This window comes from Bubalus kerabau, chromosome 1, assembly GCF_029407905.1.
Source record: "Bubalus kerabau isolate K-KA32 ecotype Philippines breed swamp buffalo chromosome 1, PCC_UOA_SB_1v2, whole genome shotgun sequence".
Lineage (NCBI taxonomy): Eukaryota > Metazoa > Chordata > Mammalia > Artiodactyla > Bovidae > Bubalus > Bubalus kerabau.
This window is the reverse complement of record NC_073624.1, coordinates 56,197,675-56,217,617: the sequence shown is the minus strand read 5'-3', so window position 1 is coordinate 56,217,617 and position 19,943 is coordinate 56,197,675. Positions and strand designations below refer to the sequence as shown.

Below are 19,943 nucleotides of genomic sequence, written 5' to 3'. Positions count from 1 at the left end.
AAATTTTTGATTATCAATTGTTTATTTTTTATAGGTCTATTTAGATTTTCTTTTTTTTTTTTTCTCCCCCTCGAGTTTTGGCAGTTTTGTGTTTCTAAGAATTTGTCCATGACACCTTGGTTATCTGATTTGTTGGCATATAACTATTCATAGTATTCTCTTATAATCCTTTTTATTTCTGTAAGGTTAGTAGTAATGTTCCCACTTTTCCTGATTTTTACCACTTATAGTATTCTCTGTTTGTCTAGCTAAAGGTTTGCTAATTTTGTTATATATTTTCAAAGAACCTCTTTTGATATCATTGACTCTGTTATTTTCCATTCCCTATTTTGTTAATCTTTGTTCTAATCTTTCTTATTTCCTTACTTCTGTTAGTTTTGGGTTTCTTCTTTTTAAGCTTCGTAAGGTATCAATTTAGGTTATTAATTTGAGTTCTTCTTTTTAATATAAGTGTTCACAGCTATAAATTTCCCTCTGAGCACTGCTTTTACTGCATCCTATCAATTCTGGATGTTATGTTTCTTCACTCATCTCAAAGTGAAATCTAATTTCCTTTGTGATTTCCTTTTTGACTTATTGGCTGTTTAATGAGAGTGTGTTATTCACTTTCCATGTACCTGTAGCTTTTCCTTCTGTTAAAGATTTTTAGTTCATTACACTGTGATTAAAGAAGATACTTTGTGTGATTAAAAACCTAGCTTTGAGGACTAATAGATGGTTTATTTTTATGTGTTCCAGGTGCACTTGAGAAGAATGTACATTTGGCTGATGTTGGGAGTGTTTGGATGTTTTATATATGTCTGTTAGGTACAGCTTGTTTAAAATGTTAAAATCCTCTACTTCTTTATTGACCTAGTTATTCTATTTAGCATGTTCTTTAAAAGCATGGTATCACCGGCATACAATTCTAAATCCAAGATGACACAGGTTTTGAATATGATTGCACAAGGATTTCACTAAGGTACCTTTATCACCAACATACACAGATCCAGACTCCAGTAGACATCACTTTAGTACAATGATAGGAATGATTCCTGGGATATATTTGGCTATTTCTTCTACCCAAATCGCAGAGCTGTCATTTGGCTGGTGTCTTTATTTGTCACTCGGTAATTGTATACTTTGAGTTAATGGAGACAGTTGTACTCAAACATTTTTCTATGGTAGTTTGTCCCCTCAGAATTCCTACTTTCTTTGTTACTTTGAGAGTGTATGTTACTACTCTTTCTTAAACCTCTTGATTTAGCTACATCTTCTGTTTCTTTTAAAGATCTTATCTGTATTGTTTAACTTTTAGTCCAAGAGGTTTGACTCTGAAAGCCAATCAGAATTGTCCCTCTGGTTGGCAAATTAAGCTGATAAATACTATATTTAGCTCCCCAGCCACTGCTGCAATGATATTATCAACCTCAAGTATCTCAGACTTACAAAAATAGGCATGCATTTATTGCTTATGGGTCTGGGGACACTCTTATTTCATAATGCCAGATGGGTCCATCTCTGCTTAATGTGTTTCTCACTCTGGGGCCAGTAGCTATCTAGGACATGTTTATTTAAAGTGTCTGCTTGAGTCACATCTGCTAACATTACAGTGGCTTCAACAAGTCTCGTGGCTAAGGTCAACAGAGCAAGCAAAGTCTCTGTCCACAGGAGCATGGATGGGAGAGTAAGTATTTACTGAACAGTAACACCATCAACCACAGGCTAGCAAAGCAAGACAATTAGGAGCAACATAATAAATTTTAAGTTAAATTGATTTAAATTAAAGGTCTCATTTTGAAGTTAAGTCCTTTCTCCTATTTAGAGTAATAATGATTTTTTTTAATAAAATGATAATAATAGAAGGCAGTAGACTTTAAAAAAATTCTTATCACTTGACAAAATAAAGAGGTGGCAACCCTCTGCTGGTCCCCCAAATTTTAGGACAATTTTACTATTCTACAAAGATCCCAAAGTATCCTACAAGAAATAAAAAATCACAGACCTCTGAATGTAATCCCAAGTCTCTGGTGGGTATTCACTATTCAAAGGATATTCCTTGGCTTGCAAAGACACTCATTTTCCCCCTTCAAAGATTTCATTATTCCAAATGCTGTGATTAGGAAACTCCATGTGTTAGAGAACTAAAGTGTCATTATTTCTTTCTAGTGATCTAATTTAAGTTTTACATTAAAAAATAGTCCCACTAACTCTTCCGTCTCTATACAAACTCAGTTTTTTAACACTTGGGGCTCTAGTATCTTAATGTTATGTAAATCTTTTATGTCTCTGACATGAAAATCTTAACAGGCAGTACATAAAAAATGATGGCCTATGACTCTATAACTTTAAAAAGAGCTACTGAGAAGATTAAAATTTAAAAAGAAGTTAGTGGCTTTACTTCTAATGTGAAAGGACACATACTTAGTAGTTTTATATTTGTACGGACACATACTTAGTAGTTTTATATTTGTACAAGTATTTATAAATACTAGCAATTTTGACAACGGAGAAGGCAATGGCACCCCACTCCAGTACTCTTGCCTGGAAAATCCCATGGACGGAGGAGCCTCATAGGCTGCAGTCCATGAGGTCGCTAAGAGTCGGACATGACTGAACGACTTCACTTTCACTTTTCACTTTCATGCATTGGAGAAGGAAATGGCAACCCACTCCAGTGTTCTTGCCTGGAGAATCCCAGGGACGGGGGAGCCTAGTGGGCTGCCGTCTATGGGGTCGCACAGAGTCGGACACGACTAAAGCGACTTAGCAGCAGCAGCAATTTTGACATAGCTTAATCAAATATTAAAACTATGCAAAATAGCAGAGCAGTGATTTTTGTTTTCTTTGTGTGTGTGTGTGTGTGTGGTTCAGTTTGCTCACAGCACTGTTAAAGCAAACGAGGCAACTGGCATTCCTCTAATGACTGCTTTACTTCTGATTCCTTAGCTTATTTCCACCTCCTACACTTGGTCTTTATCTTGTTCTTTACTTGTGATATTCTCCAGCTTTAGGCACTAGTAAAATGTTATAGCTACCTCATCTGTTCAATCTAGGCAGGGGTGAGGGGTGGGGATGCTAAGGTGGAAGAATATAATATTGAATATCTACAGAAAAGCTTTAGAAAGAGACTTTTGAATTTGTCAAAACACTAAATTCCCCATGAGTCTTGCTTTAGTAAATGAGATTCTCAGTTCATTATTAAACATTAACTTACCAGATAGAATTTGTGAAATAATTTCACAGAATGGCAAATGCCTTTTATTAGCCTACTGATCCTGTTCAATGTTTGACCTGATATATACTTAGATTTCATAAATGCGCAAACCTAAAATAAGAGGGAGAGAAGCACCCAAGAACTAGTTAGGGAATTTTCCATTAACTGAGATGAGAATTCAACGTACTGGTTTTGAAACTCCTGTTGGTGCCATACTTACACTTTAAATAAAGTATGCTTCTTTTATAACATTTTGTGGAATATATGTAGAAATTTACATTTTCTTTCATTTTTAAAATGTAATTCTCATTAACATAAGATGAAAATTCAAAAATTTTGTTGTAAGCAACATACCTGCATGTATGATCATCACTCACACTTGCAATTTCTTGGCCTTCTCTGGGATCAAATACCAAACCATTAATGAAATCTGAATGGCCTTCTAAAACCTGACATCAGGGGAAAAGTTAGTAAGAACACAAGAAAATAATCTACAATATTCTGACCTAATATTTTTACTTCACTGCATGCTTCTCTTTTCTATAAATATTTCTTAAGTAATCTGCTATTTTTAAAACATGATTTATACACCCACTTTTTTGGAAGGTTTATCTTGGAAAGAAGCTGATCATTCAACACACTGTTATTAGCTTGATCTTTTCTAGTATGCATTTCTTACAAAAACACACATTCTTTGTTTTTATTTTTTTAACTGTACCTGTCCTCAAATCACCTCATTTCTCACTTATTACATAAAGCTTATACAAAAGTTAAAGCCAGGAGAACTTTCTAGGAGCCCTGAAATAAAGAGTCCCCTTTTGATTTTCTATCTCATTACCTGCTGCTCTGTACACTGGCTGCTACCTAATAAACACATAGCAGGGACTTCATCTTCTACAGTTTTTATTTATTTGTTCAATGTGACTGCCAGCACTTTAGACAGCTAGAATTATAAGCCCATTATCACAATAACCCAGAAACCCTCTTTTGGCCACAGAAGGAGCAAATGGGAAGTTGTAAGTTAGAGGACTATGCACGCAGGTTAAGGTCCAATTAGTCTAAATCTGTAAAACTGAAATCCTGACCAGGCCTGTCAGATATCAGATATTTAAATAATTTAATGGATATTGTTTTTGCTTCCTATTTACCTTTTAGACACTTGAATTTGATCTCAGTTCTAAGATTAATAAAGTAATTCTATTTGGTACTACTGAGTGAACTCCGGGAGGTGGTGATGGACAGGGAAGCCTGGTGTGCTGCGATTCATGGGGTCACAAAGAGTCAGACACGACTGAGCGACTGAACTGAACTGAACTGAACTATTTGGAAATGAGGGAGAAAAAAAGGATTTCATTCAAACATTCTGGTGTAAGTTTAACAAGTCCAGGTCCTTCTTCAGAGCTTATCTCACAGTTTTTACGCCACATCACATTAACTATTTAATGTCTTTTTAAACTGGCAATAATAGTTAATAACTATTGACTTTTAATGGGTCAAAATTCTATGTGTCACTGTACACTCAGATGTTCACTGATATGGCTTTAAATAAACTAATATATACAGTGCATTTATTATGGTAAAATTGTATATAACCCACTGTATATAACTTAGAGCATAACTATTACTGTTTTCTAAATGATTAGGTTTATAGTTTACCTTTGTTTTGTAATATTATTCATAGGTTTTATTTACTAGAAATTATTTACTAGAAAGTCAGGAAGGCAATACTGTTCTTATAAAAAAACATGATTCAATTTCAATCCAAACTGAGAGGTACTTAATGAATTTCTCCCCACTTTATTGAGCTATATAACACTATGTAAGTTTAAGGTGTATAACATGATGATTAGTACATGATGATACACACATACACTGTGACATGATTACTGTAACAGGGTTAGTGAAATGACTACCATGATAGGGTTAGTTAATACTTCTATCACCTCACAAAATTACTTTTGTTTTGCGGTGAGAATATTTAAGATCTAGTCTTTTAGCAACTTGCAAGATATAATACAGTATTGTTAACTATACTCATCATGACGTACAGTAGACCCCCCCGAACTTACTTCTCTTAAAACTGGAGGTCTGTACCCTTCCATCATTGTCTCGCCATTCCTTCCTTCCAGGCCCTGACAACCACCACTCTATTTTCTGTTTCTATGAGTTCAGCTTTAAGAAGAGCTCCTCACATAAGTGCAATCATATAGTATTTGTCTTTCTCCGTCTGACTTATCTTACAGGGTTATTGATCATACCAATAGAAAACTCACATACAGGGCTTACTATGTAAAAAGCACTGTTCTAAGTGTTTTATATGATTTAGCTTAGCCAATGCTCATAATCCCATGAAGCAGATGCTATGATCATCCTCATTTTACAGGTAAGGAAATGAGAACAAGAGATTGGGAATTTGACCAAAGTCATACTGTTACTAAGGTGGCACAGCTGGGCTTCAAATCAGATGTTCTGGCTCCCGTGTCTGTGCTTTTAACCACTTTGTAGTCCTGCCTTGCACTGCGCTGTACTGAGCTTGTTCCCTTCAAGTTCACCTCTTACTCTATGCGTGTTCATGTCTATTACACAAAGTTTCTAGTTCCCTCTCATTTCTGTGCTTACCTACTACTGTAATTTAATAAGTGATATTAGATTTATAATTCGCAGTCCTTACTATGATACTAGTTCCTTACTATAGCCTAAAATAGAATAAATGAGATTCTAAACTACATATTTCAAAGACAACCATAAAGTCATTTTAAATTGGGATAAATTCAATAAAAAAGCAAAAATAATAAATGTTTTAAAATAGATTTACAAATTAAACTTGTCAACATACCTTGTATTCATTTTTATCTTGAAGATCTGAAGTAAATAATCTAATTTTCATATCAGCAGCAGAAGTACAAAATCTGGAAGTAAGAAAACAAAAATGAGGCCATTTTTAGTCTAGGTAAGTGCTTCCCACCTTTAAGCACCAGAGCTATCTTCATGACTCATAATCATGCTTTTGTTTGGGCAGAAGGGGGATGCTCTGGCTCCACTGTAAAATCTGTTATACAACTATGGCTGAAAGTAGGGGACACAAATTTTTTTTGGAAAACATAAAAATATTAGTATATTAGATTTGTCTCTTTAATTATAAAAGCATAGAATTTTATTATAAATCACCACACGAATTTAACATTTAACTTTTTCTTAAAGGTTTAAAAAAGTATCTTCTTTTAGCTAGGTCAATATAAGGTATAAAAATATACTTATACATCTATCTTAGTCTTTGCCTCCTTCAGTTATCTATAAGCCTTCTTACTTTAAGATACATTAAATTCACTAAATTAGATGAAAGATAATAATCTTTTTATACCTATAAATGCTGGTGTATTTATTATTAAAAGTTGGAGTATTATCATACTGATCCTATTAAGGTTATTGTTTAGATGTACATCAATGTATATTACAAAACAAACTAAGCAATAAACAACTATTTTTAAACTAGTTTGCCTTTAATCCTAAAATTCTTAGATTCTTAGCATGGCAGATTATGGCTGAGGAAGAAATAACTTATATATCTGTATGTACACGTATCTGTTCAATCTCTCAGTCATGTCTGACTCTTTGAGACCCCAAGGATTATAGCCTGCCAGGCAGCTCTGTCCATGGGATTTTTCAGGCAAGAACACTGGCTGCTGCTGTAAGTCGCTTCAGTCGTGTCCGACTCTGTATGACCCCCTAGACGGCAGCCCACCAGGCTCCTCCGTCCCTGGGATTCTCCAGGCAAGAATACTGGAGTGGGTTGCCATTTCCTTCTCTAATGCATGCATGCATGCAAAGTCGCTTCAGTCGTGTGTGAATCTATGCGACCCTATGGACAGCAGCCCACCAGGCTCCTCTGTTCACAGGATTCTCTAGGCAATAATACTGGAGGGGGTTGCCATTTCCACCAGAACAGTTGCCATTTCCTCCTCCAGGAGATCTTCCATCTAGGTATCAAACCCATGTCTCCTGCATTGGCAGGTGGATTCTTTACCACTGAGCCAGCTGGGAAGCCTTTGTATGTCTATATTGAAAAACAGAGCTTATTTCCAATTGTCTTTAGGTAAATGAGTATCATATGGATCTAAATTCCTCAAGTTTTGACTGCATTAAAGCTAATATTTTTTTCTCACCTAAAACATTTAATTTAAAGGAAGCTTAAGTTAAAACAAGTCTCCTAATCTAGAAATCCAGATATGTTGGTAAATCTCTGGTACCATGCCTTTTCAATGATTAATTAAGAGCCATTGGAAGAAATAGATCAATTAGGCAAAACTCATTTCTGATAACAGAAATTGGATCAATAGTTGCTTAGGCAGGGGACGGGGTACAGGGATTAACCAGAAGGAACACAAAGAATCTTTTGGGGGTCACAGAAATGCTATGTATTACTAGCATCTAGGTTATAAAAGTACATGTATTTGTCAACACTGATCAAACTGTTCCTTTAAGAGTTGAGTTCACTGTATGTAAATTATTCTTTAATTTAAAAAAATTAGGTTAGCTCAGTAAGAGCTAAATTATGACTGTTAAATATTGTTTACTAAAAGAAGACATACATTTTAGATCTGACATTTATGGAAATAAGGTTAGTGTTTTGTAACAGACCTTAAATAACCTGACATATCATTGCCTTTGTGAAGAAGGCCTCAGCAAGTGTGTTAATTTTTTTCTCAAAAAGCAGTCATTCTTTTCAAATGCTTTCCACAAAACTGAAGCCCAAGGATTAGAACTACAGTTGGTGGCTCAGATGGTAAAGCATCTGCCTACAATGCGGGAGACCTGGGTTTAATCCCTGGGTCGGGAAGATCTCCTGGAGAAGGAAATGGCAACCCACTCCAGGATTCTTGCCTGGACAATCCTATGAATGGAGGAGCCTGGTAAGTTACAGTCCACGGGGTCGCAAAGAGTTGGACATGACTGAGCGCCTTCACTTTCCTTTCCTCATTTTATGTATGGGGCAGTAAGGGTGATTAATGACTCAATCAAATTTAGTTATTTTAACAAAGCTGCACTTTCAATAAGTGGTAAATTCAGTGAAGAATTTATGATTCATAGGAATCTCACATAAACAGCTTTGTAGTCAGGCTCAAACACATGCTTCAAGGCATCACTGCTACGTCTGCATATAAGTCACAAATTTAAACAATAAGCTTAAATTATGAAATAATAGCAAATATTAAAATACCTAACACCTGGAGTTGCGGTAATGGAGGAAAAACGTCCCCATGATCAGAGGCTTCAGATCACTTAACACAAAGGATATTAATAAATGCTGCATTTAATAACTTTCAACTTACTTGATTACTGGAGGCAATGAATCAAGTCTAGTCTCTGGGCTCCAAGCTATGCCATCAACTCTGACTCCATGGTGAAATGTTCGTAGTGTTTTATACTGAATTCCTTCAACGTCTGCTTCTTCCTCCTAAGCATACACAGTAAATGTTTAAATAAGTCATGAGAAAAACAGTATAAAACTGTGTATTTTATTATAATGAAGAATTTGTCAGGGGGCCATGAATATTCTTTTGAGAAGTTCAAAAAGCAGATTAGATATTAAGCAGATTAGATGTTAGGCTATAATCCATGGGGTCGCAAAGAGTGAGACACAACTGAGTGATTTCACTTTTATTTTCTTTCACCCAGTTTATTGAACAACAAAAATATTCAAAGCTGTCTAAGTGTTACAAAATAACTCTCTAAGATAACTAAAAACAATATACTTGTTATACTATCTAAAAAGACATTTTATTCCTAATAGTAAATATATTTCACATCAAACACAATGAAAATGGAATGCTCTAAGAATCAGAATGTTCTAGGTAAATGAAGTAACATGCATGGATTATCAAATAACAGTATCAAAAATATATACTGAACACAGTTTTGATTATGTATAAGATACCTTGTACCTTACTACTACTACCTTACGATGCCTCAAAGTCATAAGGAGTATCAATGATTTTCACATAGTATTATACATGGAAATAGTTGGACACAACTCAGCAACTAACACTTTCACTTTCATACATGTGTGGGATTGAACAAACTGTTGTTCATCTATACCATTACTATGAAGAGTGGATATGCAAATTACTGATAAGTCTTTTAGATATTTGATTCTGGATAAGATGTTTAATAAAGTCAGCTTATCTATTTGATTCAGTACTACTAAAATGATTTCAGTTTATTCTCATGGGAAGACAAGAATGAATTTTGACAAGTCAAGTCATCTTTGTCTGGCAATATGGACAATAACCTGAAAAGCTTTCTGACCACAAAAATAATGCAAAAATTCAAATCCAGAGAAGCAACTTAGCACAGAGGCAGAAAGCTATCTTAAGGACATCTGCCCACATCCAATAATTAATAACTTTTGTTTGTAGGGGACAGAAGACAAAACTTAGTGTCTACACAAAGAGGGATGCAGATCAGGGACCTTTGCATAGATCCAGAACCTTTAAAGTGGAAGTAGGGAAAACTACTTCAAATCAAAATCAAAAGCGCCATGCAAAGTATGTACCATGGCTGAAGGCCAAGAAAAAGAAAAAAGTAACGTGAGAAATCTCAACCATTGGCTGGCCCTAACATAAGTTTGGGGCTTGAATTCACATTAACTATGTGCTCCAGAAAATGAAAACTTATTTCAAAATGTCCATATGTTGTTAGTGGCCCCAAGCACATGATGGATAAAGGCACATTCTTTTTGGATGAACTTCCTCTACCCAGGTATCAAAATTCTCACAGATATAGTTCAATCAAATATGATCTTACAGGCATGCACTACTACATATGAAAACAAAATACCACAAACAGAAGAATCAACCTGGAGACATTAAAAAATCATATTAAAAAAATGTATTTTTGAGGATGTAGACGAATCAAAAAATATGACTAAGCAACATGAGATTACCCAAAGTGACCAGACAGGTATTAAAGAACGAAATGAAAACATACAGATGAAAATACTATCATGAGAAAAAAATAAACAATGCTCAGAGAAGCTGGAAGACAGAATGGAAAAACTTACTCAGAATGTAGTTAAGAGAAGACAAAAAGAGATGTTAAGAGGGATTCAGTGAGCAGTTCCACTATATAGCTAATTTGGGTTGTAGGAGAAAGCAGTCAAAGGAATGGGGGAAGAGGCAAGATTTGAAGAGATAATGGCAAAGGATTCTTCATACTTGATTACAAGCACCAATATGTATATTCAGAAAAAATAATAAATCCAAGGCAGCTTAAAAAGAAATCTGTAGCTAGACACTATACAGTAAAACTTCAGAACACACAAACTCTCACATATGGGTGTGCATGTATGTGAGAAGAGGGGAGTGAGGGAGAAGGAGCAAGAGTGAGATAAGGGTCTTAGTAATAGCAATCAGAAAGAAAAGATAGAGGTCCTGAAGGCAATGGCACCCCACTCCAGTACTCTTGCCTGGAAAATCCCATGGACGGAGGAGCCTGGTAGGCTGCAGTCCATGGGGTCACTAAAACTCGGACACGACTGAGAGACTTCACTTTCACTTTTCTCTTTCATGCATTGGAGAGGGAAATGGCAACCCACTCCAGTATTCTTGCCTGGAGAATCCCAGGGATGGTGGAGCCTGGTGGGCTGCCATCTATGGGGTTGCACAGAGTCGGACACGACTGAAGCGACTTAGCATAGCATAGCATAGCATAAAAGAGTAATAATTAGAACAACCATCAGCTTCATAGCAGAAACAAATGCGGGAAGTCAGTGAAATATCTTCAAAATGATACAAAAAACTGTTGAACTGTAGCCACAACAAACTAGTATTTCAAGAATGAAGCTGTTTTAAAGGTATTTTCATAAAAACCAAAACCAACGATTGGCATCAATAAAGTCTCACTAAAGGATCTTCTAAAGCAGGGGCTGGCAAACTATGACCCAGGAGCCAAATCTGGTCTATGGTCTGCTTTGGTATGGCCCACAAGCTGAGAAAGGACAGAAATGGTATGGACCTATCAGAAGCAGAAGATATTAAGAAGAGATGGCAAGAATACACAGAAGAACTGTACAAAGAAGATCTTCACGACCCAGATAATCACGATGGTGTGATCACTGACCTAGAGCCAGACATACTGGAATGTGAAGTCAAGTGGGCCTTAGAAAGCATCACTACCAACAAAGCTAGTGGAGGTGATAGAATTCCAGTTGAGCTATTCCAAATCCTGAAAGATGATGCTGTGAAAGTGCTGCACTCAATAGGCCAGCAAATTTGGAAACCTCAGCAGTGGCCACAGGACTGGAAAAGGTCAGTTTTCATTCCAATCCCAAAGAAAGGCAATGCCAAAGAATGCTCAAACTACCGCACAATTGCACTCATCTCACACGCTAGTAAAGTAATGCTCAAAATTCTCCAAGCCAGGCTTCAGCAATATGTGTACCGTGAACTTTCAGATGTTCAAGCTGGCTTTAGAAAAGGCAGAGGAACCAGAGATCAAATTGCCAACATCCGCTGGATCATGGAAAAAGCAAGAGAGTTCCAGAAAAACATCTATTTCTGCTTTATTGACTATGCCAAAGCCTTTGACTGTGTGGATCACACTAAACTGTGGAAAATTCTGAAAGAGATGGGAATACCAGACCACCTGATCTGTCTCTTGAGAAATTTGTATGCAGGTCAGGAAGCAACAGTTAGAACTGGACATGGAAAAACAGACTAGTTCCAAATAGGAAAAGGAATACATCAAGGCTGTATATTGTCACCCTGTTTATTTAACTTATATGCAGAACATCATGAGAAACACTGGACTGGAAGAAACACAAGCTGGAATCAAGATTGCCTGGAGAAATATCAATAACCTCAGATATGCAGATGACACCACCCTTATGGCAGAAAGTGAAGAGGAACTAAAAAGCCTCTTGATGAAGGTGAAAGTGGAGAGTGAAAAAGTTGGCTTAAAGCTCAACATTCAGAAAATGAAGATCATGGCATCCGGTCCCATCACTTCATGGGAAATAGATGGGGAAACATTGGAAACAGTGTCAAACTTTATTTTTCTGGGCTCCAAAATCACTGCAGATGGTGACTGCAGCCATGAAATTAAAAGACGCTTACTCCTTGGAAGGAAAGTTATGACCAACCTAGATAGCATATTCAAAAGCAGAGACATTACTTTGCCAACAAAGGTTCATCTAGTCAGGGCTATGGTTTTTCCTGTGGTCATGTATGGATGTGAGTTGGACTGTGATGAAGGCTGAGAGCCGAAGAATTGATGCTTTTGAACTGTGGTGTTGGAGAAGACTCTTGAGAGTCCCTTGGACTGCAAGGAGATCCAACCAGTCCATTCTGAAGGAGATCAGCCCTGGGATTTCTTTGGAAGGAATGATGCTAAAGCTGAAACTTCAGTACTTTGGCCACCTCATGCGAAGAGTTGACTCACTGGAAAAGACTGATGCTGGGAGGGATAGGGGGCAAGAGGTGAAGGGGACGACAGAGGATGAGATGGCTGGATGGCATCACTGACTCGATGGACGTGAGTCTGAGTGAACTCTGGGAGTTGGTGATGGGCAGGGAGGCCTGGCGTGCTGCGATTCATGGGGTCGCAAAGAGTCGGACATGACTGAGCGACTGATCCGACCTGACAAGCTGAGAATCATTTTTATATGTTTAAGGAGCTGTAAAAAACAAATAATAATTTGCAACAGACACCTTAAATGGCTGGCAAAGCTTAAAGTATTTACTATTCCACAGAAGAAATTTAAGCTTTTTCTTGTAATAAAGAATATCTTTCAGGTAAAGAAAAATGACCCCAGAAAGCAGACCTGAGACATAAGGAACAGTGAGTGAAAAATCAAAGGCAAACATGTGGATTAAACAAATACTAGACACATAAAACAATGCTGAATTTGTGGGTTAAAATGAAAAGAAAAATGATAGAGAACTAAAATAATAATATAAGTCTGTAGTGGGTGATAGCAGTTCAAGTGTCAAAGGTTCTTGCTCTATTCATGAAGTAAAGGTATTAATTTTAGCTTTGTCTAATTAAGGATACATATTAAATACCTTTGGTAACCATTAAAAGAAGAGAAATAACATGTAAACTTCCAAACTATCAGGGAGGAAAAAGATGAAAGGAGAAGGTAACAAAACACATGGAATATGCACAAGAATATGCATGTTACACTTTCAATAGAAAAATACTTCCAAATGAGGAATAGATTAATTGTGGTATATTCATATTATAAAATACCATAGTACAATGAAGATATATGAACTTTGACAAGGGAGAATCTAATAAATAGTTAATTTGGTGGGGGTGGTGCTCAGTTGTGTCTGACTCTTCGCAACCCTATATGGACTGTAGCCCACCAGGTTCCTCTGTCCATGGAATTTTCCAGGCAAGAATACTCAAGTGGGTTGCCATTTCCTACTCCAGGGGATCTTCCCGTCCCAAGGATTGAGCCCATGTCTCTTGTGTCTCCTGCACTGGCAAGTGGATTCTTTACCACTGGGCCACTTGGGAAGCCCTTTAATAATGAAGAGAAGAAGAACATAATACAGAATAATTTCACTGATACAAAGTTTAAAACATGAAAAACAATATATTGATTTGCAACACCAACACATGGCAACTGAAGAAAAATGAAATTTCACACATGGTTATGTCCTGGGGCTGAGAAGAAAAGGTGGTAAGGAAAGAAAACCTAGGGGGCTTCAAAAGAGTTGCTGTTCCCTTTCTGAAGCTAGGTAGTAAGTATACTGCTAAGTCACTTCAGTCGTGTCCGACTTTGTGCGACCCCATAGACGGCAGCCCACCAGGCTCCCCCGTCCCTGGGATTCTCCAGGCAAGAACACTGGAGTGGGTTGCCATTTCCTTCTCCAATGCATGAAAGTGAAAGTGAAGTTGCTCAGTCATGTCCGACCCTCAGCAACCCCATGGACTTCAGCCTACCAGGCTCCTCCATCAATGGGCTTTTCCAGGCAGGAGTACTGGAGTGGGGTGCCATTGCCTTCTCCGAGTAAGTATACAGGGATCTACTATTATTATTCTTTATACTTTTTATCAGTAATATACATTTTAAAACACACTGTATAAGCTTAAAATATTGTCATTTAAAAAATAAATCATCTTTTTGTTATTTAAATCAAAACCCTACATGGATCTAGAGACTAAAAATTTTCATGACAAAGTTGCCCAAGGAATCGTCTGTGTTAAGTGACTATAGTTATCCTTTATAAAAGTTTTTTAGATTATAAAATAGGATCTGGGGGGAAATTCAGGTGAAACTTGATATTTAATTGAATTGGGAAGGATTGGGGGCAGAAGGAAAAGGGGATGACAGAGGATGAGATGGCTGGATGGCATCACCGACTCAATAGATGTGAATCTGAGTGAACTCTGGGAGTTGGTGATGGACAGGGAGGCCTGGCATGCTGCGATTCATGGGGTCGCAATGAGTTGGACACAACTGAGCGACTGAACTGACTGACTGACTGATATGTCTATATAGATAGAAGTTATGTGAAGGATTGTTCTAAGAATTCCATGCATCCTGAATCTAAATCCAAAGTTTTACAATGTGTACTTTAATTGAATCCTAGTGGATGTATTGATTTTTCCAGGATAGCCTTTGGAATCCTAGCATAATCATTTCACAAACATTACATATACCTTTCGCTACATAATTCAGATACCCTTTGAAAATAACTTTACATTTCAGGTGAACTTAATAGAAAAAGGTTTTTCCATAAAAACATAAAAAGGGAAACAAATGTATTTATCAAGGAAAAAAAAACACTGTCAAATTTTATTACTTCATAATTTGTCTGTATATTAACTGTATAGTTAACAGCTAGATATGCCAAGGCAGCAATCACTAAGGAACTTAAAAATAAGGTTAGGAGCCTAATCACAGCTGACTTTATAGATTGGGTTATATCTATTTTTCCACACTGACAAACTAATCTTTAAAAATGAACTTTTTACCATCAAAACACACTATTTTTGCTAATGTAACAACAGTATTGACAATTAGGTCCCATAATTTGTTACTAAAGTACATATGGAGTTATTGGGTGGTCATGGGGATAAAGAAATCCCAGTGACTATACGGTCTGCATTTTATGTATCACCAGTGAAACCATTTTTCCTGGCAGCAATGTCTAACACTGAGCCAACTAAAAGGCCAGGGTGTGTGCGTGTGGTATAGGCAGAGAGGAATGCTATTTTGGGTTTAGCTTGAGGTGTAGGCAGTATTGTATAGGCAGGAAATTAAGATACTTTGGAAAACTTGCTATAATGCACATCATTATATAAGTCTCCAGCATATTTGAGGTTGGGGCAAAGCCAGGCTGATGAAAGGGCTACTCTAAGGGTTTGAAATTGGCTGTTCTTCCCACCACACCCATTTAAGGCCAAATACAGAATTTTAGCTGGATGAGACTGTAAAGTTTACCTAGTCTACTTCTTTTATCTAATGCTTAAATCTCTAGTAGAACATTTGAAAAAAAGTTTACATAATCCTTCTCTGAATATTTCCAAGTGAGAGAGAACTAGCTACTTTTGTGGGGAATTTATTCAGTTTGGGGGTAGTTCTAATTATTACAACAGTCCTCTTTAACATTAAACCAAAATCTGTTTCCATGTAAATTCTATTCATTGCTCCGAATTCTGCTCTCTGGAACCATCACTGAGGTAGTTTAACTCAGTGACAACACATGTCTGGTCATTAACTGACCTCCACTAGGTGAACACACTTAAAGAGGCAGTTTCAGCCTTAGTCCTAAAGCACCGTAAGTAACAACTCCACTCAAACAGAATTGATGACATAAAAGTTACCATTCTGAGGTTAATCCCTCTTTCACATGACGGTTTTAAACTTTTTAATGCCACTTTGAAATCTGTCTTCAAATACATTATCTCCTTTGAATCATAATACACTGCTAAGAACTGAAGTAAACACTAGATATTACTGTCAATTTACAGCACAGAATATAGAGCTGTGGTGTCCAATCTGGTGGCCATTAGCCCCATGGGGCTATTAAGCACTGGAAAAATGTGGCTGGTCCAAGATGCACACTTTATAAAGTGCAAAATCCACACCAGATTTCATAGACTTAGTATAAAAGAAATATGTAAGGATTTCATTAATAATTTTTATATTCGTTACACACATAAAATATATTGGATATGCTGGGTAAAAATACATTATTAAAATTAATTTCACCTGCTTTTTACTTTTCATAATGTGGTTACTACGACATTGAAATTTATATTTGTGGCTCACATTCTATTTTTATTGGACAGCACTGAATTAAGTTCCTTTGGCAGTTTAATCCAATTTTGGATTGGATCTATTAAAACAATATTTGGATTTTGAGCAGAGAGTCTGGCATATAACAGGTGCTCAATAAAAATTTGTTAAATTAAGTCTGTCACCCAAAGCATTAGGTAGCCTTTTCAACTTCATGTTCTATATAAATTCAATGTGCTTGTCCAAGTCTTCTCATCCAAGTTCCAGTAGAGGTTGCAATTCATTATTTTTTTAAATTAATTTTATTAGAGTATAGTTGATTTACAACAGATTTACAATGTTGTATTAGTTTCAGGTATATGCAATTTATTATTGACCACCCTTTAAACAGAATTAGAAACTTTCATGCTCCCTCTACTCTTTACTTTTATAGCATTATCTTATTGCATTACATTTAAACATCTCCTCGAGGGCAGGGTCCTTGATTTTTTAAAATATGTATTGTTAGTTCCCAGCACCTGATCTGCAATTAATGAGTATTTGACAAATATATGACACCAACCAACAGTACTGTCACTTGGCTCAAATTTCCAACATATTCAAAAGAATATCATGAAATTCTGAAAAATGCTTTGTGGAAATTCAAATTTACTATATCAGCAGTGTTTTCCTAATAGTCTTAGAGTGAGGATTGCCCTTCTGACAGCAATGTGAAATCTTTCAATTCAGTTTTTCCTAGTTTTTTTTTTTTGAAGATAAGAAACTGAGTGCTACAGAACTTGAAAGTTCTAACATTAGAGACTAGGAACAATGTTCAACAGTGCTTAATTAGATAAAAAAATAATTTCAGAAGCAGCAATCTGAATCTCCCCTGGCAAATTACTGGAACTCATTTCTCTAGAACTGTTTGAACTATGGCTTCAACCGCTCTGAATAGCAGCACAGGAGGAAAAGAACAGGGGTTTAAAAATCTAGTATAGAGTTTGTTTTTTCAGTTATTAGTCAGATAAATCCTTGCATTCCTTTAAAGTAGAATGGAAACTCCATGAGGACAGAGATAGTTGTTTAACTGTATCCCCAATACCTGGCACAGAAGATAATTTGTGTTCACTGCTTGATAAGTTAATAAAAGTCTAATTCTTTCCTTAGGTTATTTGGGGTTAAGACCCACATTGCCAGCCTCACAGTCTAAGGGTCCACAGGGATAATGTCTGTGACCACAAACAGTTACAGAGCAATACAAATGTTTTTGCTCTTTTTTTTCCCCCCTCATTTTGTCACCTTCCACCTTTTGCTCCCTTTTTCTCTCTGCTACCCATCACTTCTTTGCCTTCTTTTTCCTCTCTTCTTGACTTTCTCCCTCAGAACTCCTTGGGTGAACATAAAGCAAAGCATATTTTTTCAGTACTTTTGAATACAATTAGCTATTAATTTCTAAAGCACTGAAACAAAATTCAATTTCATTTGTAGGAGGCTGCTTTTTTCTTTTGTAGGTTAGTAGTGTGCATTAGAAAAATGGTTTCCCTTTGGTTTTTTTCAAGAGTGTGTTGTATTATTTCTCCTAACTATGTGACTTTTTATGATCCTAACGTGATGAGATCTTAACCTGGTCCAGCTGAGATCAGGCTGAAGGTCATATTCAGCCTAAAAGCTAGAAATTCCTACCCCAACTCTAAGAGGCAATGTGGGATAATGTAAGAACTCCTGTGTTCTACTCAGACACCAACCAACGGAAGCTTTTAATTCATACTTTCTTTTTAGGATAAATATACATGCAGTCTAGTTGTGTATAACCTAATACATTTATGCCACTGTAAAATGTCAAATTGCATTTATGATGTTAAAATACTGTAAGATACTAAACTGCCTCCTCTGTAAAAGAGGAAATAATATTTACAATGTTTATAATATCACTTTGGTGTTAAAGTTATTTAAAATCTTTGAAAATTGGTCACTGCCAAATTACCTCACCGATTAACCTTAATCTAGGAAACAGTGTTACATAGATAACATTCTGATAAACAAAGGATTAACCAGAGGTTCCTGAGGGTTGACCTCCTATTGTTCAAATTCTCTCTGACACGTAGAACTAGCTTTCCTGTGAGAAAATGTGATGTGTGCCACACCATTAAATATGGGGCTGTGCCTGAGTGTGCCTGACCAAATCGATGACAGTCATATGTATTAAATGTGTCAGATACTACATAGGAACTGTACATGCTAACTTATGACATTCATACAAAATCCTGTTAAGTACAGCTGACCCTTGAAAACCATGATTTTGAACTGTGTCCACTTATATACAGATATTTTTCAAAACATACCTACTAGAGGACTATATGATTTGCTGTTGATTGAATCCATGGATGAGGAATCAGGGAACTATAGTTACACCTGGATGTTGACTGCATCCATTGGCAGCCCTTACCTCCACAATGTTCAAGAGTCAAGTGTATAATTGTTCTCATTTTTATAGAAGAGAGGTTAAGTACCTGCTCAAGGTCATCTAGCTATTAAGAGGTAAAGCCAGGCAGGCACAAAAACCCAGGCATTTTGGCTCCAGAGTTCACAGTCTTAATGACTATGCTGAATTGCCTGTTCAATTGTAGATCTCATAGTCTGTATACTCTAGATATATAAAAAGCATGAGAGCAACTAGGAAAGCTGATATCATCACAGCTATAAAATCTCCTGGAAGATCATTTTTAAGCTCTCCATACTACTAGCTTGTTTTTTTTTTTTTTCCCTATGTCAAAGTGGAATACAGAAAAGCTGGATTTAGTAATTAATCAGATCTCATTTAATGGGTATTTTCCCTGCACATAACAAGGTATAGTTAATTATAACCTTCAATTACTAGAATATTCCATTTCTAATCATGAAGCATAAGAGGAGCCTTATATATGTATATGGCCTTGCCCCTGAATAATGGGGGTTAGGGCAGTGACTCCACACAGTTGAAAATCCTGGTGTAACTTGCAGTAAGCCTCCCTGTGGCTCAGATAGTAAAGAATCTGCCGACAATGCGCGAGATCCAGTTCGATCCCTGGGTCAGGAAGATCCTCTGGAGAAGGGAATGGCAACTACTCCAGTATCCTTGCCTGGAGAATTCCATGGACAGAGGAAGAGCTTGGCAGGCTATAGTCCATGGTGTCGCAAAGAGTCTGACACCACTGAGAGACTGATACTTTCATTTTTCTCCCTGTGGGCAGTTCCTTGGCATCTGCAGATTCAACTAACTGCAGATTCTATAGTATCCTAGTATTTACTACTGGAAAAAAAAAAAAAAAATCCATGTATAAGTGAACTATGCAGTTCAAATCTGTGTTGTTTAAGGGTCAACTGTATTCTTCCTTTTCAATACTTATTCAATGTTTGCACAAATATTAGGCATATATTACTAGGAATGTCTTTCTCGGTAGTTCTTCATCTCATTTTTTTTTACATTTAAGCTCAGTATACTTTCAACGTTTAGTGAAAATTACCAAAGTGTGT

General features: G+C 36.5%; 1 protein-coding gene across 1 annotated transcript in view; it reads right to left on the bottom strand.

Annotated features, from left to right (window-relative positions):
- NUP37 (nucleoporin 37) overlaps positions 1–19,943 on the bottom strand; it is a 54,251-nt gene that overhangs the window by 32,671 nt on the left and 1,637 nt on the right. Inside the window, exons 3-5 of the mRNA XM_055575369.1 lie at positions 8,527–8,651; positions 6,033–6,105; positions 3,551–3,645 (exon numbers count right to left, since the gene is read on the bottom strand). Of these exons, the coding sequence (XP_055431344.1) occupies positions 3,551–3,645; positions 6,033–6,105; positions 8,527–8,651 (293 nt within the window). The remainder of the gene's footprint in view (positions 1–3,550; positions 3,646–6,032; positions 6,106–8,526; positions 8,652–19,943) is intronic.